Source organism: Octopus bimaculoides, chromosome 29 (assembly GCF_046866305.1).
Source record: "Octopus bimaculoides isolate indiv1 chromosome 29, ASM4686630v1, whole genome shotgun sequence".
NCBI lineage: Eukaryota > Metazoa > Mollusca > Cephalopoda > Octopoda > Octopodidae > Octopus > Octopus bimaculoides.
In genome coordinates, this window is record NC_142956.1 from 5,445,283 (window position 1) to 5,472,832 (window position 27,550).

The 27,550-nt window shown below is 34.6% G+C and overlaps 2 protein-coding genes across 10 annotated transcripts in view; one reads left to right on the forward strand and one right to left on the reverse strand.

Moving 5' to 3' along the window:
• LOC106873117 (uncharacterized) overlaps positions 1–20,077 on the forward strand; it is a 72,082-nt gene extending 52,005 nt beyond the window's left edge. For 6 of the 9 annotated variants that reach the window (XM_089345333.1, XM_089345334.1, XM_089345337.1 and 3 more), the window contains 13 exons: positions 477–548; positions 1,663–1,734; positions 3,768–3,839; positions 6,583–6,654; positions 8,368–8,537; positions 10,597–10,688; positions 11,267–11,450; positions 11,615–11,703; positions 15,071–15,192; positions 16,169–16,292; positions 16,833–16,977; positions 17,885–17,957; positions 18,277–20,077. In XM_089345333.1, the coding sequence (XP_089201459.1) occupies positions 477–548; positions 1,663–1,734; positions 3,768–3,839; positions 6,583–6,654; positions 8,368–8,537; positions 10,597–10,688; positions 11,267–11,450; positions 11,615–11,703; positions 15,071–15,192; positions 16,169–16,292; positions 16,833–16,977; positions 17,885–17,957; positions 18,277–18,862 (1,873 nt within the window). In that variant the 3' untranslated portion in view covers positions 18,863–20,077. The remainder of the gene's footprint in view (positions 1–476; positions 549–1,662; positions 1,735–3,767; positions 3,840–6,582; positions 6,655–8,367; positions 8,538–10,596; positions 10,689–11,266; positions 11,451–11,614; positions 11,704–15,070; positions 15,193–16,168; positions 16,293–16,832; positions 16,978–17,884; positions 17,958–18,276) is intronic. The other 3 variants (XM_089345336.1, XM_089345339.1, XM_089345342.1) reach the window with 3 other exon arrangements.
• Positions 1–27,550, reverse strand: part of LOC149130311 (adhesion G protein-coupled receptor G6-like) — a 564,593-nt gene that overhangs the window by 420,046 nt on the left and 116,997 nt on the right. The window lies entirely within an intron of this gene.

Genomic DNA, 27,550 nt, shown 5'->3' on the forward strand with positions numbered 1-27,550 from the left:
TCTGCTATACTTTATTCACCATTGTCGTCTTTGTCGTTTACCTATCCTGCTCTCTTCAATTTCTTTCTTTTTTAAATTCTTCTATTCCTTGCTCATCATGTTAGTCATTAATTACCATGATGATGAGCATCATCATACATTATCATGAACCTCATTATCATCAATTTCATCACACTCATCATCATCTCCATTGCCTCCTTTTCTGCCTCTTCATCGTGATCCTCATAAATTTTTTCTCCCTTGTCTTTTACTTCTGTCCCTTCATCTAATTTCTTCTTCCTTACCTCTTGGTGGTGGCATTGGTTAATGTTGCTGCCACTAGATGTTTACTGTTTCATTAGGTGCCCTACTGCAGTTGCCACACACTAAACGTACTATATTCATAGAATCTGCACTTATTTCACTTATCAGCCATAATATTTAATGTTATAACAAATGTGTTCAATATTATTCATCACCTCACTTTTATGTTTCAGATATCTGAATAATAACAATATTACAAACATTAAAGATGAAACTTTCCAAGATGTTCCTAATTTAACAGAATTGTAAGTTGGATCTGTAGATGATTTTTCGCTGCCGATATATTCTAGATATTCAATTCTCATTCTTCCATTTTCTCTCTGTGTATCTTTCTCCATTTTAGTTTCTCTATGAGCATGTCAACACAAATGCGTGTTGGTGTGTTTATGACAATGTATGGATAATATTTTGTGCATTTTTGCGTATATGTATGCATATATGTTTGTGAATGCATGTGTGTGTGTGCGAGTTTGTCATGTGTGTGCAATACAACCTGCAAATGATTTACTATTGACTAGCTGTGGATTACCAAATATCATTTGATTCTATATGTGTATTTCTCACTATATTATTCATATTTCTAATTTTATACATTCTTTAACACATTATTTCTCTTAACTTCCTTAACTCGCTAGTGAAGTTCAGAATTTAAACGACTGTGCCTTCTCGGAAATACCTCCATTTGCAGTTTGATAGGACTGATATGAACAACTTGTAGATGATGATGATATATCACAGTCAATTGTATCCTATTTTGAAAATAATTATTTAGGATCACCTAAAGGAAGGGGGAAGAGGAGGCGACGTCGTGAAGCTCCAATTCCATTATCTATATGGAGTGTTTAAGAGCGATGTATGAAGGGGATTGCTCGTATTACACATAGTTTTAAAATGTACCACAGCGTGCTGAAAAACACACTGAATATTAGTCATCCAAATATATGGAAACATTTGATGTGATTAAATGTGAGGAGATGTTTGCCAGTACAAAATTGCAGATGTTTATGAAAGGACAAGTATCAATACGAAAAAACAACATACAGAGAAATGATCGAAACCAACAGATTATGTTTCTAAAAGCAATTGCACAGAATCTTAAATTTTGACAAAAAAATAAATATGTAATACAGCAAATCTGAAAATAAAGTATTTTAATTCAGATATTCGTTCTTCCATTTTTTCCTCTGATTTCGACGCATTGACGGACAATGAATTAACTTGGGGACAAATTAAACGGTCACAAATTGCCGTCGACGAATTGACCGGATACCCTACTTTACTACTTGTTGTTCACTAATTTGTTTAGTTACCAAATCTAAATTTTATCAAAAATCTTTTCTATACAATTTTATGTTACAGACGTCTGAATAATAATAATGTGCAGATAATTGAAAATGAACACATACACAACATTGCAAAACTAATGACTTTGTAAGTTGAATCAATTTTGTTGATACCAGTTTTGGGGCATAATATTTCTAAATATCGAATATCTTCGCTTTCTATTTTTTTCTCTCTTACTCAGTCTCTTATTCACTCACTCTCTTTCTGTGTGTGTGTGTATATGTAAGTATTCAATTGTATGTATGAATTATAGTTGGTTCTTTATGCATATATCTGGTTATATTAATAATTCTTATATCCTTTTTCTTCTCCCTTTTCGTCTTTTACTTATTGCTACACTTCTTTTACTGCACTTTTTCTTCTTCAACTTCATCTTCTATTATTCTAACTACATCTATTTTTATTTCCTATTTTTGTAATTCTCTTTCAAATTTTCTATCTTCTCTTTTGTTTCGTACTATCTGTACTCCACCTTCTTTGTCTTCTATCACCTATTATTTGCTTCTTTGCTTTCTTCTTTATCTTTCTGACCCGTCTGCTGCTTCCTCCTCCTCGTCTTTTTGTATTTTCTCTTTCATCTTTATTTTGTCTTATACTTCTCTTTCTGCTTTCCTTCCTCTCCTCTTTCCAGTTCTCCCCTTCTTTCCTTTTCCTCTTTTCGCCGTCTTTTATAATTCTTCGTCTTCTACTTCCTCTTCTATACACTTTGTATAACTTCTTTCCCACCATCATCGCTATCATGTTCGTCACATCCTTATTGATATCCATGTCACTGTTCTGCTTATTCTCCCATATATTCTTCCTTAATACTACACTTCGTCTTCAATTTCTATTCTTCTTCAAATTAATTTTCCTCTAATTAATTCTTCTTTCTTCATTATTGGTTTTCATTCGTGACTTCCTGCTTTCTTCTCTTCTCCGTTTTCTTTTGTCGTCATTTTCTCTTTGACTTCTTCAATATGCTGTTTTGACTTTCTATTTTTTCCTAATTCATTTTCTTTCACTCTTTTTTCTATTTCCCTGTCTTCTTCCATTATCTTTTCATGGTGAAACTGCCGTTTCAGACCGTGCGGGCAAAAAAAAAAAATGGAAATTAGTGTAATATATGTAAAACAACGTATACTAATCGAATCTGATTAAAACATGCACGCTGAGAAAGGTGGAGGAAAGGACTCGGAAAATTCACATCAAGAATATTCCGAGTCCTCTCACCACTCCTCGATTTGAGTTTTCGGATCCTGTGAGTCTGATCATGTGAATTTTCCGAGAAAGCCGTCACAAAATTTGAAATAGAAATAGTGTAATAGGTGTAAAATAATGTGTCGTAAGCGAATATAAAGAAAAAATTGCGACGATAGATGGGGTGATGGTGAGAGGACTCGGAACATTCCCAATATGAATTTTCCGTTTCCTCTCTTCCTCACCGCCATTCGGCAACGCGCATTTTGTCTTCATATTCTTTTACTACACGTTGTTTTACACATATTACATTATTCTTTCTATTTTTTGCCCGGATCTGAAACTGGAGTTTAACCCTTTACATTCCCTCCAGACACATCGTCTATATTTTCTTCTTATATTGATGCATCTTCTATACTTAATACATATCTTTACGTCTAACATCGTCATTTTCTCTTTATCATTATATATTTCTTCCCCTTCTACTTCCTGCTCCTCGTCATCATCATCATCGTCAAAATCATTATCCTTGACATAACATTATCATTACTATAAGCATCATCATCACCGTGCTTCTTATCTTCAAAAGTTACTATCACTTTTACTAACAGTCATGTTCAATAATCCATCATCATCAGTTACTAATATCTGCATCATCATCACTCGTGATTATCGTCACCATGCTCATCAATGTCGTCAAAAATGACATTATCAATAGCATCGTAAATAACACCTTCACCATCGGATTCATTGATATCTTCATCATCATCATCATCATCATCATCATCACCATCATCATCATCATCATTTTCTTCGTTTCCTTTATCTTTCTCATCTTCCTCCTCCACCTCGTCTTTTAATGTTTCTGCATCAAATTTTTATATCTGCTATTTAACATTTTATCACAAATCTGTTCTTATCAACCCACTTATATGTTACAGACGTTTGGATTCTAACAATATCACGAACATTGAAAAAGGAACCTTTCAAAACCTACCCAGTTTAACGCGTTTGTATGTTGGATCAGCCTTGCTGAAAATTTTTCATTGATATCTTATTTCTCGATATCTAACGTCTTCCTATATTCGTAACTCTCTCTTTAGATACGAGAGTGTGTATGTGAATATGAATATGAGTGTGAAAAATTGTGTGCCCGTGTTTGATATCGTGTGTATAAGTGTATGTATGTACTAATGTAAATTTCTCTCTTTCACAATTCAAATAAACGTAGATTGTTCGTATTTGATTCTTAAATGTTTTGGTTCAAGACTCCTTAAGAAGCGTTCTGATGTGATCCCTTTTTGTAACCATACGTTTTTCTCAGCCTTCTTGAGTAGATACAAAAATGAAAGTAAGGGTAAAATTCTATGAGAATAAGCACAGTGAACAATGATTTTGAAGAAAAAGTGCAGTGAAAATGTAATATACAGAGTGAAAAATGATTTTGAAGGAAAAATCGTAGCGAAAAATGTCGCCGAAGTAGGATTCGAATGAACACAGAACTACACATACAGTGGAAAATGATTTTAAAGAAAAAAAATTGCAGTGAAAATATTTCCGAAGTAGAATAAATATAAGTCCGTTAAAGCATTTTGAAGTTGAAAATGGTTCTGTGTGGAAAGGATTTGGACTGACACAGAACTACACACAAAGAAATAATAGCATAAGTCTGTTGGCAGGAATTATATGTCAGGTTGCTTTGTGTAGTAGCGCTACCAGTAATAATGATAGACTGGTACAACCTGCGGGCATTTTGAAAAAATGACTCTGTATGGAACGAAAAATTTGCTGATAATACAAGTCCGTTTGAAGGATTTGGTAATTCTGTGTAACAAAGTATTTACGACAATACAAAAAGAAAAAGAAAAATGGTTCTGTGTGGAGCGAGAAAATGCTGATAGGATATAAACACTGGGCGCGTGTGAAGGATTTGGAAAATTCTGTGTGCTACAAAATATTTACTACGATACATTTAAAGCGAGTCAGACAAGAAGGTTTCAAACGTGAGCAGATATCTATTGAAGTTGAAAAGAAACCAGTTGCTAGGAATGTTAAAATGGACAAAGAAACCGCAAGCCATTTTGTGATTGAGAATACTAAATAGGTCCTCCTTGAAAGGACTCGAGATGAAATGTCAACTAGTAAAGGAAAAGTTATAGAAATGGAAAATGTTAAAAGAAAAGTCGTAGAAATGCAAAAAATAATTCTGTGTTTGAAAAAACTCAAAGGGGGAGGTGTTGTGTGGACGCCACCAGACCAGAAGTAGACTAGTCTAATACGTATAAATAGCGGACAGATACAGCCAGTAAACGTCCAGGTCGGAGTCAGTCGGCCGAACCAGGACACGGCGAAGGTATGCTGGTCGAACCTGCGCTACAACAAAGGAGACGAAATTTCGAATCTGTGATATAAAAGTTACAATGTCTATAGAATTTCAATATAAAAAAATTTAAAGAAAAGGGAACTGGTATAATCTTTAGCACGCCGGTCAAATGCTTAGCAGCATTTCGTCAGTTCTAAGTTCCAATTTGGCTGAGGTCGAAATTGCTTTTCATTCTTTGAAGGTTTATAAAAATGTACCAGTTGAGCACTGAGGTCGATGTAAATGACATACTCTCTTCCCCGAAATTGCTAGCCTTGTGCCAAAATTTTAAACCTATTTTAAGAGGTTTGTGACGCAGCCACAACCTTGTGTTGGGAATAGACTATATTTTATATCACAACTGCCACAGCAGAAGTTTCATTATCACATGATGGTATTTCAAAGAATTTCTGTTAATGGAAAAGTTGTAGACGTTAGTTCTTTCCATATAATATATTTTTGTCGTCAGGGCAACAAAGAACTTGACCACTGGCAGTTCTGCATACTGTATGACTAGTATCTAATTTGGCAATGTTTTTTTAACAATTTGGTCCTCAGTGAATATATGTATTATGTTATAACTAGCGTACTTTATGGTACTTTCCTTTATTACATAGTCTGTTTTCCAATTTTCTGGACTATAAATCATATACATTAAAATTTTATTTCCCATACAACTGTATCAAAGTGTCTAAGAACTGATTCAGAGAATGATATTTCCTACTAAATGTTACGGATGAACATAATTGTGACGTATACTTCGGATATGGTTCTTAAAGTTGTAAAATACTCTTAAGATATTCAGTGTTATAATAATTCACAATTTCTTATCCTTGCAATTTTATTGTAATTTTCGTCCGGCTCTTTACATTCTGAGATCAAATACTACCGATGTCGACAGTGCGTTTCTTTATCATTTCGAGACCCATAAAATAAATGCCATTTGAGCATTGGGATTGATGTAATCGACTGGTTCTCTTCCCCAAATTTAAAGCCTTATGCCTACAGTAGAAAGTTTTATAATGTCATTGGAGCATATACCGAAAATTGTATTTCTAGCATACTTGAATGTGTTATCTAAAATCCATATTGTACAGGTAACAAAGTTTCGTTTTGTTTGTTATTCATATAACTTATCATCTTCCAGCTTTTGCTGTTGAGGTATCACACACGATTTTCTCTTCACTCAGCATATTTAAGATAGATTGATCGAATTTATTCTTGTACAAACTACACCGCCAGGGGTCATATATTCAAATAAACAATTGTACTGTGAACACGAGAATTCCATTAGTGTTGATTAAAAAGAAATTTAGACAGTACCAACCAGGAGAAACCGAATTGCTGGTATCTACGTATTTTAACTAATAATAATATTTGTCTGTTTCTTTCAGATATTTGAGCAACAACCAGATCAAAAAATATGATGATGGCGCTTTCTTATTCTTTCCCAGTATAGAGAAGATGTATGTATAACATGCTCTTTGTTTATGGGGAAATTAAAACACTTTGTACAATGTCATAGACAGATGTCATTAACTTCATGATAGTTTGTTAAATAGTCTAAACAACAAATATCAATGAAATGGTTTAAATTTTAGTTTGCCAAATTTATTATTTTCTTTTGCATGGCAGACTGTGTTCATATAGCATGTGGATTGGTTTAATTTCATTTTATCCATGTTCACAAATACATATAATATATATAAAGGTGTTGGTTCAGTGCACCCCCTCCTTCCCTCTCACTCCCTCTCTCTATCTATCTATCTATATATATATATAGGGAGAGAGAGAGAGGGGAGAGAGAGGGGAAGAGAGAATATGAGGGGCTTAGTTCACGGATGATCCAAACCAATAGCTATACTGTACAAGTGATATAATTTGTGATATCAACACTGAACGTATACACCGTATCAACGAAGGAACTGACTTGGGATTCATCTTTACCATAAAGTTTGAGGTCATCCATGAGTGACAAGTGGTTGCCTTTTTGTTGGCGGCTCTTTAAGACATACATAACCAGCCCTTGCTTTCCTCAGAATTAGTGGTAGTGGTATCGTGCTTAATACAAAGATCAGTAGGGACAGAAACTCCCCTTGGAAGACAACTCTTCTGATTTGTGTTACTATTATTATTATCATTATTATTATTATTATTATTATTATTATTATTAAATACATATACTAATCGATGTCCTTAACTCCCAAATGGGATAAAAAGTGAATTATGTCACCTGACCATGACTTAGTATACATTAGTATTTCATAATATTCATTACACTAAATCTGCTTTTTACTTCATATATATATATATATATATATATATATATATATATATATATATATATATATATATATATATATATATATATATATATATATAGGGTAGGTGCATAATTATTGCGGCTTTTATCAACGAATTTTACTCAGTAAAAGCAATAACAATATTTAACATAAACATCTTTAACTGACGGTCTGACCGTCTGCCAAGCAAAGGGGTAGCAACAATTGAGGTAGATGGTGAAAATGCACCGGAATAATCATTTAAACATGTTTTTGTTACATGCTGTTATTGATTTTGTTTAATAAAACTTGTTGAAAAAAGTCGCAATAATTATGCACCAACCCAATATACATATATATTTAAGAGAGAGGAAGAAAGAAATAGATAGTAAGAGAAGAATGTGAAACATTTTGTGTGTCAGAGACATCGGAATATAGGGCTGTATATGTGCTTGTGTGTGCATGTTGGAGCTGCGTATGTGTGTGCGTGCTTGTGTGGGGATAGCGTATTCTACTGTCAAAAGTCTTCCAGTTGTCAATCCATGCCATGCTCAGATCTTTTTTCTCCTTCGGCCGTCTTATGTTATAGATCGCTCTCTAACTCACGATATCATGAAGTCACTTCAAATGGTTATGAATTTTCTCTTAACTAAAGGGATTTTATCATTCAAAATGTAAGCTATAAGATTTTATATATATATATATATATATATATATAAGAACTTTCTACTAGAAAGCTTTTCACGTTATTGATGTTGTTTGCTCCTGGAAAATAAAAGAACATGAATGTTACCATTTTTATACACTTGCTGAAGTTATATAATCCTTGTTTCTTGTCAAATCAAGCAGGAGTTTGATCTGAAGAGCATTCAGTTAAAGTTCTCTTTATAATTACAGTGACCTTCAAGGTAATAACGACATGATGTGTGGATGTCACCTGCCGGCCTTAGTAAATTACGTGAACAGAACATATAACAGAACCGTGAAAGTCCTGGGCGAGTGTCATACAGATTCGGGAAATAACCAAAGCAAAGTAATTCCTATAATGGAATATTCGCAATGTAAAAGTTAGTAAAATCTTCCTTGCCTTTGTTGTTTCTTTGATTTTACTTTTACCAATAGCAAAACCCCGGATTACACTCTGCTGCTCAAACTATAATGTCTTAGGAAACAGGACCAAAAGATAAAGATATAACGAAACACCATCCACACCACTCTATTATTGACACCTTTCACAAATTCCACATGGTACACATACATGAAAGCGCATGCACATCTACACTCACACACGTACACACACACGCGCACACACAGGCTCTCACAGACACACACTCGCATATTCTCTGTAATGCACTCAAAGAATCAATCGTACCGTACAAACTCACATTCGCACCTACGAACGCTCACACACACACAGATATACACGCATAACCGCACATATATTCTGCTTCTCATCCCCTCTTCCTCTCACAAACCTTCTCAATCCTATGCCATAAATATATAGATGTATAACCTAAAAATTTGAGACAGACCAAGAAACCTCAAACTAACCTGTAATAGAGATGGTGTGTTATTGAAGAGGATGCAATGGACAACGAAAGGTCCTTGGCAGACATAATTCACTGATTGATTAAACGAATGATAAATCAAGCAATCGATTGGTTTCTAGATTAACTATTTGACCAACTGACAAATTAGAAAGAAGTGAAATAGATCCAGTATATATTTTATCTTTCACTTGTTTCAGGTATTAGACTGAGATCATACTGGAAGACTACATTGAAGTTTCTGTCGAATTAATCTACTTCACTTTCTAGGCCTGATATTTATTCTAACGGTCGCTTTGTCGAATCACTAAGTTACGAGCGTGTCAACACATCTACATCGAGTGTCAAGTGGTGGTGGGACACAAATAGATACAAAGACACACACAAACATAATTATATCTATATACATATACATATACATATATATATATATATATATATATATATATATATATATATATATATATATATATTACAAATAAAACTGTAAAGGATTATCAATTAATTAATTTATTAATAAATTAATAATTAATAATTTTTACCAAGCCCTTCGGTATGTAAACACCATTATCGGTGAAGAACTTATTTAAAAGTTCTTATACATTTGTAAACATAGTTAGGGGATCAGCAACAATTGCTTCACCACATACCGAAGTTCAGAAATAGCAGCTAAAGTGCTGAGACCCCAACAGATAGCAATACTTGTAACTCATAAAGGCAAAACAAGAATAAAAAATAACGAAATTAACCATTCTTAGTTAATCATAGACGCGTTTCTGGCTTAGAAAAGTAAAAACTTTTCATTTCCTTATCGTGCAAGCACAATTGCCAGCATCGTCGAATTTGCAAACTGGAATGTCATAATGATGAGGAAATAAAAAGGTTTTACTTTTCTAAGCAAGAAACGCGCGTATGATTAACTAAGACTGGTGAGTTTCGTTATTTTTTCTTCTTGTATTGCCTTTATGAGTTACAAGTATTGCAATCTTTTGGAGTTTCAGCACTTTAGCTGCTATTTGTGAACTTCGGTATGTGGTAAACAATTGTTGCTGTTCCCTTAATTATGTTTATATATATATATATATATATATATATATATATATATATATATATATATATATATATGTGTGTGTGTGTGTGTGTGTGTGTGTATGTATGTATGTATGTATGTATGTCTAAATACAGGTAGACAGATATATATATATATATATATATATATATATATATTTATATATATATATATATATATACATATACATACATATATATATATATATATATATATATATATATATATATGTGTGTGTGTGTGTGTGTGTGTGTGTGTGTGTGTATGTATGTATGTATGTATGTATGTCTAAATACAGGTAGACAGATATATATATATATATATATATATATATATATATATATATATATTTATATATATATATATATATACATATACATACATATATATATATATATATATATATATATATATGTATATATGTGTGTGGGTGTGTGTATGTATGTATGTATGTATGTATGTATGTCTAAATACAGGTAGACAGATAAGATTTTATCTGATAATTTGCAGGTTATTCCTTATTTCAACGGAACTTGCGGTGTCAGACTTGTTCAGGGATGACGTGCACTGATTCAGAAGTGACAAACTGTGCAGTAGCAGAGGTAAAGTGAAATGTTACTTTATTCCTTTCTGTTAAAATACATCCATAGCCGTCAATAGCAAAACAGTATTACAAGAGAGCTTGTAGCATGCTTTCATTAATTATTTTACGTGCCTATATAATCTCATGCAAGGATGTACACACACTCGGTCTTCTCGTCTTGGAATCAATGGAATATCAAGGATGTAGCAATTGAAGGGAGGGGGAAGAAAGAAAGAGAGATGACCAGCATTAAGCTGGTACTTATTTTCAACAGAGTAGACTGGAGGAGAAAAGTCTTGTTTAAGGTCACAAGATGTCAGCTGGTCCAGATATCAGAACCACGAGCATAGGAGTGGCCTCTTCCCTATTTGTTTCTCATAAAAGTATTGCTGGACGTAGAATAGGATTATTTTCAGTCATCTTCCCAAACCTTGTCATTTTGTTTCGATTTCATTTGTTGCTGCGAATACATTTTTGATGCAGAGTGCAATTTTTTTACTTGCTAAACACGCTCCCGTTGCTCTTGTTGCTAGCAACAATAGTTGCAATAGTAGTCGTTGTCGTAGTAGTCTATTATTTTTGTATTCATTATTACAGCCTGTATGCCAATATAAACTATCAATGAATGGCGTCACACTGAAGTTTGAAAGATCTTGCAGCACATACAGAAACTGCCTTGAAGCTATGAGAAACAATACTTTTACGTGCGATAAATGGGCCAATGGCACTTCGTGTGTTGCTTGCTGCAGCGGAAACCAATGTAACAAGAATGACTTTATCGGTAAGACTTGTATATTCTCTAATTCAATTACATTAACTACTCTCGATTTACTACAGACAAATTGTTTATAATAACAGTGTATAATACTTCATATATGAGAAAATGTCACATGTGTCTCAGTTGTAATCGTAATGTTTCTGTTCTATTTTTATTTGCTTCCACAGGCTGGACCAATTCCTTTGTATTTCATCTGATTTACAATTCAACTTTTAAGAACTTCAAGGAAAACCATGCTGAAAACATATCTAGAGCTGTGTGTACCAGTCTATTTACTCTCCCATCTCTCCCTCCGCCTTTCTCTCTCTCCAAACACGCGCGCACGTATATTTATATGCATGTACGTTTGTATGTATGTATACTTGTATGTATGTTCTCTTTTTAATTTAGAGCAAATTTTGACCTTGATAATAAGGTTGTGAAAGAAAGCATTTTATTTTATTCATCATCCTTTATGTCCTAAGGAAGTCTTGCAGATTTTTATTGTCTCAGATATTGTGATCATATATAGTATAAGGTCCATTGTATACAATGATTGTAGTCACGATCCGGACGAAAGAGACACTTACATTTAGCCAATATGCACCAATATTTGTAATTGTTTTTCAAAATACACAATGACAATCGTTAAAAGCTCCGTCAGAATTAAATTTATAGTTGTTCACAGCTTGGGTAATCTTTCCTTTCAGGTAGTTTTTAATTCTACAATAGTATCTAAAATTACTGAAAGGAGTTTGTCCTTTTCATGAACTGTTTTGAAACGTTTTTTAACATGTTTCTTTGTGTGCCTCTTTACAACGCCGTTTAAATAAATATGTTAAGATGCGTGAATCGTTTATATAGATATTCTGCCATATCTGCAATGCTTAAAACACATGCAGGAATATTCGTATGTAATCGTATCGATCTGTAGCTGTCCGTCTTCAGTATTTGGTATTGCCTTTATGTAAGCAGTAATTATATTGCAATATTTTGAATGTAACACATGAAAACAGGTTAGGAGAAAATAACAAGAAATCAGAAATTATTCGTTTTGTCCCACATTTTTATAATAATTTCAATTCTTGGAATCTCAGATCACATCATGTGGATGTCCAATAGCGTACTAGGACAATGTAAAAGGTGTGCATATTGTAGAGATGTATCGTCATATATAAATATGTATATCATACATGTACAATTCTGCGATTCCTATTAGCAATATCAAACCGGAAATGAAAATTTCAATTGTCACTAGTAGTGACTGAGGGTGTAGAGTAGCAACCACGTGACTGAAACAAGAGCCAACAACGCTTATAGCCGCAAAACGCACATTTCTATGCACTGACAGGGGAAATAATCATCATAACCGCCAGCGGTTATCTCCCCTGTCAGTGCATACACATGTACTTTTGGCGGTTATAAGACTCTTTCGCTTTTGTTTCTAACAATGTAGATGTTACCCTGCACTCTAAGACACTATTAGTGACAACTGAAATGCATACATACTCACACACAGACACACACACACACACACACATAGATATGTTTATATATATACATATCCAACTATTGCAGGTGGAGCATGAGTTTTCAAATTCGACTGGATCATTCAAAGTCAAATATTGTGGGTGAATAACAACATTTACTACTTTTATCCAAATTTTGTGTGGTTTTGCTCCAAACATTTCCACTGCGCTTTACTCTATGTATTAAGTATTACGATTAATAAAAATGATGTACTTGTGACTCACGGTATACAATTTCATACTTTCAATCAAATGTCCAACACAAGAGATGACAGGCTTGGGAAGGAATATAGATGTTGCACGGATGGTAGTTGAACCAAGAAAGAAAGCTCAGGCTTCGCCGAACACCGGTCACGAGGAACAAGAGGAGAGAGTCAAAGGCAGAGGAGAGAGGCAAAGGCAGAGGAATAGAAGAATTAGGGAGAGACGAGAAAAAAGAAAAGGGACAGAGTGAAGTGAAAGAGGAAGGAAGATGAGAATGAAGGTTAGCCCAGTAAATGTGAGTGAAGGGGAGCGAAAGAAAGAATGAAAGAATGAAAGAATAAGAGAGTCGTACAAAATTTATATATATATATATATATATATATATATATATATATATATATATATATATATATGTACTTACATATAAGAGACCAAAGTGTACGGACGCCACTATATGTATATTAAAGTATTAAAGAGAATGCAAAAAATGGGACAAGAACGCAGCATTTCTCCGGTTTTCCGTCCTTGGGGCTGGCCAGATTGGAGCAGTCTCGAGTATAACCATCCGAAACTGCAAAGATAATCTGGATCTCGACTGACGAAAGAAAACTCCGAATGACTCGTCCTTGTTTTTTCTTGTTCCTTTTTGTATCATCTGTCTGGATGTTTTTTTGCCGCCTGTTGCGTCCTTGTCCCATTTTTTGTATTCTTTCATATATATATATATATATATATATATATATATATATATATATATATATATAATCATAAATATATAGGGATTGACAGTAACCTGCTTCTCCAACATACTGAGAATTCAGAAATAGCAGTCAAAGAACTACTGATTTCAAAACTACAAATTATTACTCCAGATTGATAGCGATATTTTTGATACACACAGAACAAAAAACAATAGAGAAGAGTAAAAAACACTTGCCTTTAGTTAATTTAGTACAATTGTTTCACAGTTAAGAGTACATAATACTCTATTCTGATCTTCAGCTAAATATTCTAATAAATTTGTTAATGTCTAAATAACTCACGTTAATTTTGACCATGTGAACATCAATACCACGTGAAGAAGACGTTAAGAAATTTATCGGCCAGTAAGTTCAAAATCTCTTGCCCTAATGAATTTCAATTCAGTGTGTATCAGAAATAGTCCCGTTTAGGAAAGAGACTCGTACGAATTCCTGCGGTATAACCATCCACCTTGGAGTTATTATTAAAATATAGATATGCAGGGCAGGGAATCATCAATTAGTAATAAAATTAATAATTAACAATTCTGCCGGGTAGCTCAGTATGAAAAAAACCTTCTTCGGTAAAACATTTATAATCAAAAATATCGCTATCAAAAATATCGCTATCAATCTGGAGTAAAAATAATTTGTAGTTTTGAAATCAGTAGTTCTTTGACTGCTATTTCTGAATTCTCAGTATGTTGGAGAAGCAGGTTACTGTCAATCCCTATATATTTATGATAATAAATTTTTTACCGAAGAAGGTTTTTTTCATGTCAACAAAAGGCTGTAATACATCCACCTACGTATCTGGAGAGAAAGTATTTTGTTCCTGTAACCATCTTACAAGTTTTGCTCTACAAAAGGTTGGTAATTGCCTGTAATCTGGAGTTAGGTCTATGTATTTATATATTATATACAAATACATATCTTCAGTGAATTTCATCTCAAGACATCTCATTTAGACATTATAAAGACAATAAAACTTCACATTAAAATTACCATTTGACGTACAATAGAAGATGACCCCGCTAATATATTGTTTCTAATGCAGCTTACTGTAGTCCTCACCTTCCATATCAACATTATATACACACATAATTTATATACGTATTGACTTATATAAGAAGAGGAGGGATTAATACGTTGTTGTTTGTTTCTATTGCAGGATGCCTACCAGAATGAAGGAGATGTAAAGAATAGTCAACTCTTATCTATTCTTTCTAACATTGGCTGTGGAATATCATTTGTCTGTCTCATTCTGACAGTAATAATTCATGTTTATTCAAAGTAATTATTTCAATTTCTATTTCCTTTTATAATCTGTACAGCTACAGAGAAGTGACATCCATCTGCATGCTAATTCTCGTTAATGGCGTGTTAATTCAGAACAATATAGACCAATATAATAGTTACATTTTGTGCCTCAAATGCTCTTTGGATACTTCCATGTTAGAACGGGTTTTAATCGAGTCCATCACATTCATAAAGTATCTACTGAAAATAATCCGAGAAACGCCAGACAAACTACTGTCACCTGGATGCATCTCGGTAAGAAACAACTCCCTACTTGTGTGAGACACGCTGCCCCCAAACCTGGCTTAAATGGCTACTCTAGACGGAACTATTAAGACAGACATGGGTTGGGCCAATAGTAGTCAGAATCTATCTTCCATACATACTTCCATACATACATGCATGCATGCATACACACATACATACATACAGACAGACAGACATACAGGCATGCATGCATGCATACATACAAATATACATACATACATGTATATATACATGCCTACATACATACTCATGGTGCGTGTGTGTATGTGTATGTGCGTGCATGTATGTATTTACAAAACACTGTTAATGCCCATAATTTATTAATGGAACTAGTTTCCGAGAATAGGTTTATTATGCAACCTGGTGAAACAGATTTCCTTAAACGTTTGGTAGTAACTAAATTTTAAACTGTATCTCCGAGGAGAGCTAAAAAGATGCTCTGTCACTGATGAAATCTCAACACAGAATTCAAAGTAGTCAGGCTGATTCTTTCTTTTATATCCTCGGGAGATATTCTACGTAACGTGATGATTATTTTTGTACATTGAGTAGTGTTGACTAAAATACTGTACACCACACCTGTAGACATTCTATATACAAACGTAATATATCATTTACATGCCAAGTAACCATCGCCTGTACACAAAATTGTAGTTATTATGCATTAAATGAAATATTATTATTTCTTTTTACATTACTTCAGAAATCTGTGGAAATTAATGGCTTCAAAGATTTTAATAAATTTGTGCATTTCTGTAGCTGCCACCTACCTTATCTTTCTTGTTGGGTTGCAAGGATATAGTGCAAAAATAGCGGCTGTTTGTAAGGTAAGTTCTGTTATGCTCAAGTACCTGATCTGTTTGAATTGGGAAATCCCAGAAGAACTTAGAAGTCTCCGACTTTGCCACTCTCTGCTCATACCACGTTTTGCTTCTCTCTAGCGCCCACGTTTCGCACAGTTTCCAATGTAGCACTTTCGTTACTTGATCGCGTCGCCACAACTTGTAATGGTTTGGGGCAAGTTTAAAGTATTCGTTCGTGAAATTGGCAATGGTTTCATCCACTCTATTGCAGATGCGACACAGCGGAGACACTTGCTCATTCCTAAGTTTGACTCTCCATTTCACGGCCAAAGTTTGGTCTTGCGCTGCCAGTATAGTACTCTCGGTCTCTTTTTTCAGGGTTCCTTTCGTCAGCCAATCCCATCTATGTTTTCCAGCAACTTCTGTTGTGTATCCTTCAGAATTCAATAATATAAAATATCAAGCAAGACCCGACATCTATATCCCACCCTTGCAATATAATATTTATTCAAGACCATGCGTCAGTGTCAAATATTATTGTTGTTGTTGTTACTGTTTCTGTAGGCAGTGGCTGCTCTGTTACACTACTTCCTTCTGACATCTCTCATGTGGATGACTGTAGAAGCACTTCATATTTATCTAGGCGTGGTTGTTGTATTCAAAACACATCAGGCACCTTTCATGAAGAGGAGTTCAATTGTTGCATGGGGTATGTATAACGGTTTTCTGTCTTTGTGTCATTAATTTTGGCTCCCTCACACATACTCTTCTTTTCTTTTTCGTCCCTTTTTTTATTTCACTCTCTCTCTCTCATTCACTCAATATCACACAATCTCTGTGTCGAAGTTTTGTAATTGGTTGGTGAGAAAAATGTTCACTTGAACGACCCGAACATAACATATCTTTACTGATTTCATTGAACCAAATATGATGAAAAAAGAATTGACTTTTATGAGATTTGAAACATGGGAGCTAAATTAAACAATGTAAATTATGCCTGTTGGAATTTTTTAAGTGGGTCTTACCAATTAGTGCATTATGGAAATATGTGAAACGTGATGTAAATATATCGATGCAAAAGTGAATGAAATATAATATTTATATATACATGATAAACATAAACTATAAAGAAATTAATTCCCAGGATTATCCATTAAGTCAAGCTAAAATTACTTTTATTTCCATGCAAGTAATTTCAGTTTGATATCGTCTCTAAACGAAACGTAAGAATTACTTACTTTGTATTTTCACCTGACATACCAAGTAATTTTCCAGAGGGATAATGAGAGTGGATTTTAGTTGTCTTCCAGGTACTTTAGTTTTCATACGATTGTTCAGAACTTCACCTATGGTTTAGCTTTTGTTTCGCACTAAAACATATGCTTGTTAGAATCGAAATTCTATGTTAGTCGTATCTATTTCGAGAAGTCATAGGCGCAAATGGCAAGAAACGACCTGCGTTTCATATAAAAGAAAATACTGATTTCTTATAAACTAGGTATTTTTCTGGGCAAAACAATTATCAATTAAATCGATTAAAACGTAACATCTTTATGACTTTACGTTTTCATGAATAACTACATATGTTCATTGATTTCTGTAAATATCGTTTTCAGGTCTTCCAGCTGTCATTGTCACAATTACTCTGGCTATTAACAAGACAAACAATTACATCAGAGTTGAACAAGTGTAAGTATGTGTTTTATTTCCTTGTCTCACATGAATACGTACGCACACACACCGACATACATACATACATACATACATACATACATACATGCATACATACATACATGCATACATAAAGCAGGAAACGTGTACCTTTGGAAACGTTTTCGGTGTATTTATACTGAAAGTTACAGTATTCGGAATATACTAGTCAACAATGAGGATGTCATGTCGTTTCCTTTTGCATCAAAATCTCTTCACTTTAATCCTTCTTTCACTCTTAAACCATTGACTGAACTTTCAAAGTCGCTTTCTTATTTGAGTTTCTATTTCTTTGTAGCTGTTGGTTGTCCAGGCCATACTTCTATGCTGCTTTCCTGGCTCCCGTGGCGATCATCCTTACCTTCAACCTTATCATGTTTTCTCTCGTTATCTGCCATCTTATCTCAATGCAACATAACGAGAGATTTGAACACAAAACAAGAAAAATACGTGTTTTTGGTATCGCTGGTTTATTCTTTCTACTTGGGCTGTCGTGGGTCTTAGCATTCTTGGCGTTTGGTGAAGCAGCCAAAGTGTTTCAATTTCTTTTTGTTACTTTTAATACTCTGCAAGGAATGTTTATCTTCCTATTCTACTGCTTATTCAAGGAAGATGCCAGAGATGTCATCTGCTTGTTTGTATGTAAACGAAAAACATGGAAACCTAGGCAAGTTCGAAAGAATATTAAAAGTAAATGCAGTTTGGTCTTTCTTATTTCTGCCACTAACAAAACCAATATTGTCATGATGGATATAGACACAAACAACACCATCACTATCAACATCACTACTCTTAGGATAGACATCATCATAATTAACAACCTCAGCTTTGTAGTCATCATCATTATCATCTCCATCTGTATATACAACGAACAAAAAGAATAGATAGCTCGCGTTTCAATAGTGTGGTCAATCACCAATACAAAATACTTTACATAATATTAGGTAAATTCTCGGTGATGCGTTACCGTCCCATTTCTTCAGGCGATATTCATCCGTCGTCTGGCGAAATACAATGAATCTATGAAGATAGAGACATTTATAAACAAACAGAATGGAATAGCAATTTTCAAAGTGGGACTGAGATATTAAAGCCTGCGACCAATCAAAATGCAGGATTCCAAAGGCAACGAAATAAATGTATCCATATACTAAAAGAGGTTTGGTCAAAATGGTCATATTCTTTTCAGATGTTGAAATTTACTGGTGAGTCTTTGATGGACAGTTAATGTTTTATGAAAAAACAGATACAGCTGTCTTGAAATGTGGCGCCAAGTCACCTAGCAGAACATGTGTATTCTTCATATAATTGTCAACCACTACGGGATATGCTCATATGGTCGAGGTCAAGCAACTGACAAGCAAGCCTATGGTATTGAGCAGAATATTGGCTATAATGATATTTCTGCTTCAGCAACTCAGTGCTGAATCTGTTTGAAATGTAATGGAAAATAGGTCAGTTTCAAAACATCGATGTCCTGTAGCGAGCTGGCAGGATCAGCAGGGCACTGAGCAAAGTGTCTACCTGGCAAATTGTTAGAATGCCTATCAAAATGTTTAGCATTTTGTCCATCCTTTTGTTCTGAGTTCAAATTCCACAGAGGTCAACTTTGCCTTTCAGGTCTTGTAAAAGAAGTACTAGTTGAATACTGGGGTCAATATAATAAACTATCCCCCTCCCTGAACTTACTTGAAGCCAATATTTTATACAATTTTCTCATTATGTTTCCAGGTTCAAGTTCTGGTGATGAAACAGAAGGTAAAACAACAGAAACGAACTTATAAATAAAAACCAAAAAATGCTTCCAACAATCCTCTTTGATCATATTTTTTGTCATAAAGCTAAATTTTCTTCTATTATATTAAATTTATTTCATTTAAAGGCAGCTTTATTTGTACTTATCAACACAATGCTATGCAACTAAAGGATCCTATAATCTGCAATAACCTAATTTAAACAATGTTCAGCACCTTTCGATTGGCTGATCTTGCTTCATTTAAAATTCTAAGGATATTTTCCATTAACTTTACAATGTAGCATTTAATGTTTTCTTCACTGTAATCTTTTCTGAATAAATGATTTAATCTGGTTTGTGATTACAATTTGTGTTTTATACCAACGTTTATCATGAATTGTTCGAGTTTGCACATTCTAAAGCTTATATTTGCATTCATGAAAGGAAACCATTGGGCCAGTGGATTTCCAAGATATAGCCATCCCCCACCCCCGATCATCACAGATCCTCCTCCATGTTTAACAGTTGGAAGAAGGCAGTCTGGGTCAAATGCGTCTTTTGGCTATCTCCACACATATACTCGGCCAGTGGTCAGAAATAAGGTAAAGGATGACTCATCTGAGAAAATAACATTCTTCCACTGCTCTAGGGACGAATTCTGTAGGTTTTTACTCCACTCTAAACACTTTACAACGTTTGTTTTTGAAAGTAGTGGTTTCCTGATTACAGCGCTCTCGTAAAATCCGGCTTTGTGCAGCTCCCGGCAAACAGTTTTTGTGGAAACTGGGTTCTCGAGGTGGTCATTAAGCTCTGCAGTAATTTTGGGAGCTGTACTTTTGTGATCCTTTCTAACAATTTGCATAAGATTCTGATGGCCCTATCTGAAAGTTTTGGGGTTTTTCTGTAGTTTTGTTTCAATGAGGAGGTCGTACCCTCTTTCGCAAAGGCTATCATTACTTTTGAGACAGTACTTCTTGATACACAAAACATTTCGGCTGTTTTCATTACACTAGTGCCTGCCATACGAGCACCAACATTTTGACCTGTTTGAAAGTCCAATAGATCTGTCATTTTAATGAATTTTAATTAACTGTTTCTGATGATATCTGTAAAAAACAGCAATTTTAGCAAAGCATGTTAAGCAACACTAATAATAAATCAAGAAACATAAACAAGTTTTTGAAGGTTCTACAAATATTTCAAAATTATGATGCTATGATGCTAGGTGTTTCCATTTGTGAAAACCTGTTGAACCAATTCCAGTGCCAGAGGACATAAAAAGCATCATTTAAGCATGGTTGATGCCAGTGCTGCTTGACTGATACCCGTGCTGGGGGAACATAGAAGCACCATTCAAGTGTAGCCGGTGTCAGTGCCACCTGACGGGCACATAAAAAAGCAGCATTCATGCATGGTTGATGGCAGTGCTGTCTGACTGGCTCCCATACTAGTGGCATGTAAAAACACCTACTACAGTCCAGGTCTGTCCATTAGTTTGCCAGTAATTATTACTCAAGCTGTATATATACACACACACACAGATATATATGAATGCATACATGTACATATAAATTTATATATGAATACATACATCCTCATGCATATATATATTAACGATGTACACAAATACGTGAAAGTGAAAGAAAAGTAAATGGAAACACTTTGCTCAACAGAAATACAGCAGCACAGTTATTAAATTATATTTAATATATGTAAGGTTCAAGTAAAATTTGACAGTTTGCATAAAAGGGGAAAAAAAAAACAATGTTCCTTCCAAAAATAAAGCAATTATGACTGAGTGATTAACAGTTTACACAAAGTAGCTGCCCTTAGCTTCCAACATAGTGTCACGATGTCTCCAGAATTTGGCACATGCATTCCTCATTGTGTCTCTGGGAAGATCTTCAAACCCCACCAGCTCGGCCTTGGTGTTGCAGGCAGTGCAGTTGGTGTCTTTTTCAACTGCACCCCGCACACAGTAGTCCATAGGATTCAGGGGAATTAGAAGGCCTGAAACTGGGGGTAGTAAAGTAAAATTTCTCTAACCATTACTTTTGAATCTTTTTTGGATGTATAGCAAGGAGCTGAATTCTGAGGCCAAACAATCTTCCAGAAACAACCCTCTCCAACTAGGTTTGATGACAGTCTCCATCAGCTTCCCATAGCTATCTGTATTGAACCTGAGGCGTTGTTCAAAGATGTGGGGATGACTTCTGGTAAGTGGAAAGAGTCAGAACAACTCTGTCCCTTCCAGCTGGCCACGGCTTCATAGTCTCTGTTGCACCTGTCTGTTCATGTCATGTCTTACAGCCTTTACAGTGCTCACAGAGCACTGATCAGCTGTCATGATATTGGCATTTTGATACCCAGCATCAATCATCATGATGCAGTTAACTTTTTCCCCAACATTCAGACGGCTTCCAGTCCTCCATGTCGCCTAACATTTTCTCAACCGCAACATTTAATATGTTTTATGCTCACCAACATCACTAACTGTTCATCAATACTTGAAGCTGTTCTTGAAAAAAGGAGACACGAAATAATCATGAAATTTAGCATGTAGACTAACTTAGCCATTTGGCATTCGGCATTCTCTGTCAAATGTAATGCTTATTTATTCACATTGCTTTGAATTGATCATGCACTATCTTTTAGCTTCAAGATTTCTATGGTGTGTTTGAATATTTTTAGAATTACATTGTAGGGTAGGTATGAGAGGTTGGAGCTGATCAGTTTTAACATACAAGAGGTAGAATATTTGGGCTGGATATGGCCAGATTAAATGCTAAAGGATTAAGACAATTACTGTTTTATATGCATACATATATGCTTAGTTAAGTAATGTTTTTGAGAGTATGATTTGCCACAGATATTGCAATGATATGGTTTCACTTTTGCATGTATATGTTTATGCTGAGTTAAGTTATCATTTCGAGAGAATGATTTACCACAAATATCACACCGGTATGGTTTCTCTCCAGTATGAATACGTTTGTGAGTAGTTAAATCACCACTTTGAGAAAACGATTTATGACAGACATCACAGTGATATGGCTTCTCTCCTGTATGGACATACTTAAGTTTAGTTAAGTGTCCAGTTTCAGAAAATGATTTACCACAGATGTCACAATAATATGATTTCTCTCCTGTATGGATGAGCTGGTGTTTAGTTAAATGACCATTTTCAGAGAATGATTTACCACAGATATCACAATGGTATGGTCTCTCTCCTGTGTGAATGCGCTTGTGAGTAGTTAAGTTACAACTCTGAGAGAATGATTTACTGCAGACATTGCAATGGTAAGGCTTCTCACCGGTGTGAATGCGTTTGTGTTTAGTTAAATGATGCTTTAGAGAAAAAGATTTGCCACAAATGTCACAGTGATTTGGTTCTTCCCATGTATCAATGTAAATGTGAGTTGTCAAGTGATAATTTTGAGAGAATGACTCCCCACAAATATTACACTGGTATGGCTTCTCTCCAGTATGAATTCGTTTGTGAGTATTGAGATTAGCATTTTGGGAGAATAATTTATCACAAATATCACAGCGATATGGCTTCTCTCCTGTGTGGATTTGTTTGTGTGTGATCAATATATCACTCCGGGCAAATGATTTACCACAAATGTCACAATGATATGGATTGTCTCCTGTATGAATATGTTTGTGTTTAGTTAATTCACTACTTTGAGAGAATGATTTACCACAAATATTGCAATGATATGGCTTCTCTCCTGTATGAATGGATTTATGACTTTTTAAATGATGATTTTGAGAGAATGATACACCACAAATGTCACAGTGATATGGTTTCTCTCCTGTATGAATACGCTTATGAATAATTTAGTTCCCTTTTCGAGAGAAAGACTTATTACAAATGTCACAGACATATGGTGATTTTTCTATCACTTTCAGCATCTCTGAATGAGAGTGGATTTGGCAAACCAAAATTGAAAGAAACTTGTCATTGTCATGTGTGTGTAAATATATATATATATATATATATATATATATATATATATATATATATATATGGACTGGTTGGCGTTAGGAAGGGCATCCAGCTGTACAAACTCTGCCAAATCAGATTGGAGCCTGGTGTAGCCATCTGGTTCACCAGTCCTAAGTCAAATCGTCCAACCCAAGCTGGCATGGAAAGCGGACGTCAAATGGTGATGATGATGATATATATATATATATATATATATATATATATATATATATATATATATATATATATATATGTGTGTGTGGGTGTGGGTGTGTGTGTGTGTGCGTGTGTGTATGATATACAACAGGCTTCTTTCAGTTTTGGCCTACCAAATAAATAAATATAAATGTATATACGCACATCATCATTTAATGTCCGCTTTCCATGCTGGCATGGGTTGGACGGTTTGATAGGATCTGGCTATGTGTGTGTGCGTGTGTGTGTGTGTGTGTGTGTGTGTGTGTGTGTGTGTGTGTGTGTGTGTGTGCTGCTTTGTTTTGACATTATCGACTGATAGTTTAACGTGTGCCAGTGTCATACAAGCAGAGTCATCCTCTTCCGACATTCTACAAAAAAAACCTTCTGTCTATGTGGAAATATTACTTTGTTTGGAAAGAGGAGATTGTTGGTAAATGCAAGAGCATTCAACTATGGAAAATCTCCACCTGACCCATGCAAAAACGGATGATGATGATTATGACATGGATGTGAGTGTGTGCTGTGAGTAAATTATTGTTTATTGATCTCTTATGAAGAAACTAAAACACGCGGTAAGTTTAGAGTTGCCCTGCTTAGTATCTGATACTGAAAAGAGCCTAAGAAGTTTGAATTGCATCTACCAGTCGATAGTGAGTGATCTGAACTGATGTTGATCTTTTTTACATCTTTTGCCTAAAGCGAGAATTTTTTTCCATGGCAGACCACAACGAAAATTGCATTTTTACAAGTTAAATATGTCCCCACAGCCTTTGAACTGAGTTAAAAGTTTGAGTAAACTTTCAGATTAACACCCGCACGATTTTCACTAGGGTGTTAGGGTTAGGGTTATAGAGTTAGTTTTAGGGTTATGGTTAGGGTTTAGGGTTACGGTTACGGTTAGGAAATTCCGTCCCTCACCCTAACCCTGACCCTAAAACTCTAACCCTAAAACCCTAACCCTAACACCCTAGTGAAAATCGTGCGGGTGTAAACCTGAAAATTTACAAAAGTTTGATCATATCACTATTAATTTTTACCTAGTAGACTCTCGTCGCCGGAGAAAAGTTTAGACAGTAGTTGCAGGTCAGAAACTGAACAATATTGATCTTTGGTTGATATCTTTTATTTATTTATTTTTGCATGAGTTAAAAAAAAATGAGAATAACTCGACTGAAATTGATCACAGTTATATCCCACAAATGCATAAACCTTTTATCGTATATCTCCCTCACCATGTTGCATCCACAGGAATCTACTTCTATAGCACCTTCTAGTGACATCTTAATTCAGAAACAGCAGCTAACGTACACAGTTCCTAGCAACGAATAGCACAACTAAGAAGGCAATCGGTAGCCTGCATTGTAATTATCGTGCACGGCTAAATGATATACAATAAATCAAAATGTATTTCATTCATTAATATACTTCGCGAAATACAATAAATTATTTACAATAATTATTTTATACAATCAAATTAATTAATCAAACCAGTAATTAATTACCCACAACTGGATAAAAGGTGTTGCAATTCTCAATTAATTTCTATTTTCTGTTCCTTATCTCCAAGTCTTTGTCTTACTCTAAATTAAGCGTACGAAGAATGTTTATAAAAAAACAAATTGATGCGTCAGAAACGAAACGTACCAAGTGTCCGATAGTTGTCTCCTACAGATTCCACATACTTTCAAGGTAAGATTGATACTTTATTTATTTTTTTTTTAATCGAAAACATCTGTGGCCAAATTAATACTTCATTCGTGATCAGCATTAAACCACATCCGAAAACACCAATTTCTATTGTCCCTTCCGAAACAGTACAATAGTTAGTAATTATTGGAAAGATTCAAAATTCCATTTTCTTATTTCAAGTAAAACTTAAACATTTCGGATCAACATTTCCACTACATTTAACAGTGTGTTTTTATATATTTCATACAAATGTTTCTTTTAAACACGCACACATATTCATCGAGCATTTTATGTTTCCGTCAGATTTTTCTTTGGGTTGGACCGTAGTGATGTTGGAAGGGCATTTGGTGTAATTAAAGATATTTCGCTGTAAACACTGGTTTATATAATAGGTAATTACTAATAGGTAATGTTTACAATACATAATATTTTGTAAAATTAATTGTGGATTAGGATATGGGCGGAATTCTGCATATAACCCATCAACTTTTTTTTATTGTTTTGAATTTATTCCGAAAGTCCGCCTACATAACAAGTTTAGAAAGTGTCACGTGACAACTTGCTGGGGCTGTCTGATGGAGCCTAGCAACAGGTATTTAAAGGGAAATTTGACAAGACAGTCAGTCAGCCACTGACACTCGTTGATGCTGCATTGTAGAGGCTAGGGAACAGGAGAAAGAAGACATGCACTCAACACCTGAGCTGAAGACACCTCCGAAAGGGTGGGGCCCCGTCACATCAAAACGGTAGAAGAGTAGGGGCCGAAACCGGATGTGGTTCCTCCTGATGATGTCTTGAGCTAACTGGATCCTATGAAGAAGTTGTTGTAGCAGACCACGAAACATGGTTGAAATTCCTTCCTACAAAATGTATACGTGTACTTCTTGTAGAAGAACATTGTCATTTTATAAGATTTTGCTGGCAAATTCTTAATTTAACATAAACATTTATGGCATTCTTGCTACATTTATGCTAGCTGGACCCGTGAATTTTTCACGGAAAATATAAAAATGTAAGCATGTGTGAATTGTGAGCTGGTCCCATGAGAAATGTTTCTTTATTGTGACAGTCACAGAATATAGAAAGAAGTGTTACCAAAACATCTCAGTTACGCTAACTTAAACAGAATTACTATTTAGCCATAAAATACATCGTACATACTCAAAGAACAGCCTTGGTTTAGTGGTACGGAACGTTCGTCTGGTATTCTTTTACTTGTTTCAGTCATTTGATAGTGGCCATGCTGGAGCACCGACCCATGCACTGATTCTCTGTAAGCCTGGTGCTTATTCTATCAGTCTTTTCTGCCAAACAGCTAAGTTACGCGGACGCAAAACAGAAAATTGAGATATCATTGTTTAATAACAATTGATTTACACTAATTATCATCTATTAGTAAATTTCAAAAAGATTGATTAATTAATAAATGGTGATGTAAATAAATTATTATCCATCAATTATATCTCCATTTCCGGTTTTCCTGGAATATTGATAAAATTCCATTTATTCCTGTCATTACCAATCATTTATGAACATTATACCAATGCTCATGATCAAATATAGGTAATACACCAGTTGATTCATTGGATATAAATATACCTTAGACGGTTGTCATAATCTCTAACTTAACTCACCTGTATATATATGACGGGCTTCTTTCAGTTTCTAAAGACAGACAATCACATCATCAACATCTCAAAGCCACAAGATAATGCATGATTAATTTAAAGCAATGGGAATAAATAAGCATTACATTTGACAGAGTAATCTGAGTGCTAAATGGTTGAAATGATTTGAATTAAAAACTTTCATCAAGAATTTCATGTTAATGTTCCAAACACCAGCTCAATAACCACAAAGTTATTTGATTAAATTCTTCATTATTTTCACAATTTGGAGATACAAAGGCAGTGGATTTCACCAGAAATCATCCTCATTTAATGTCCCTTTCTCAATGCT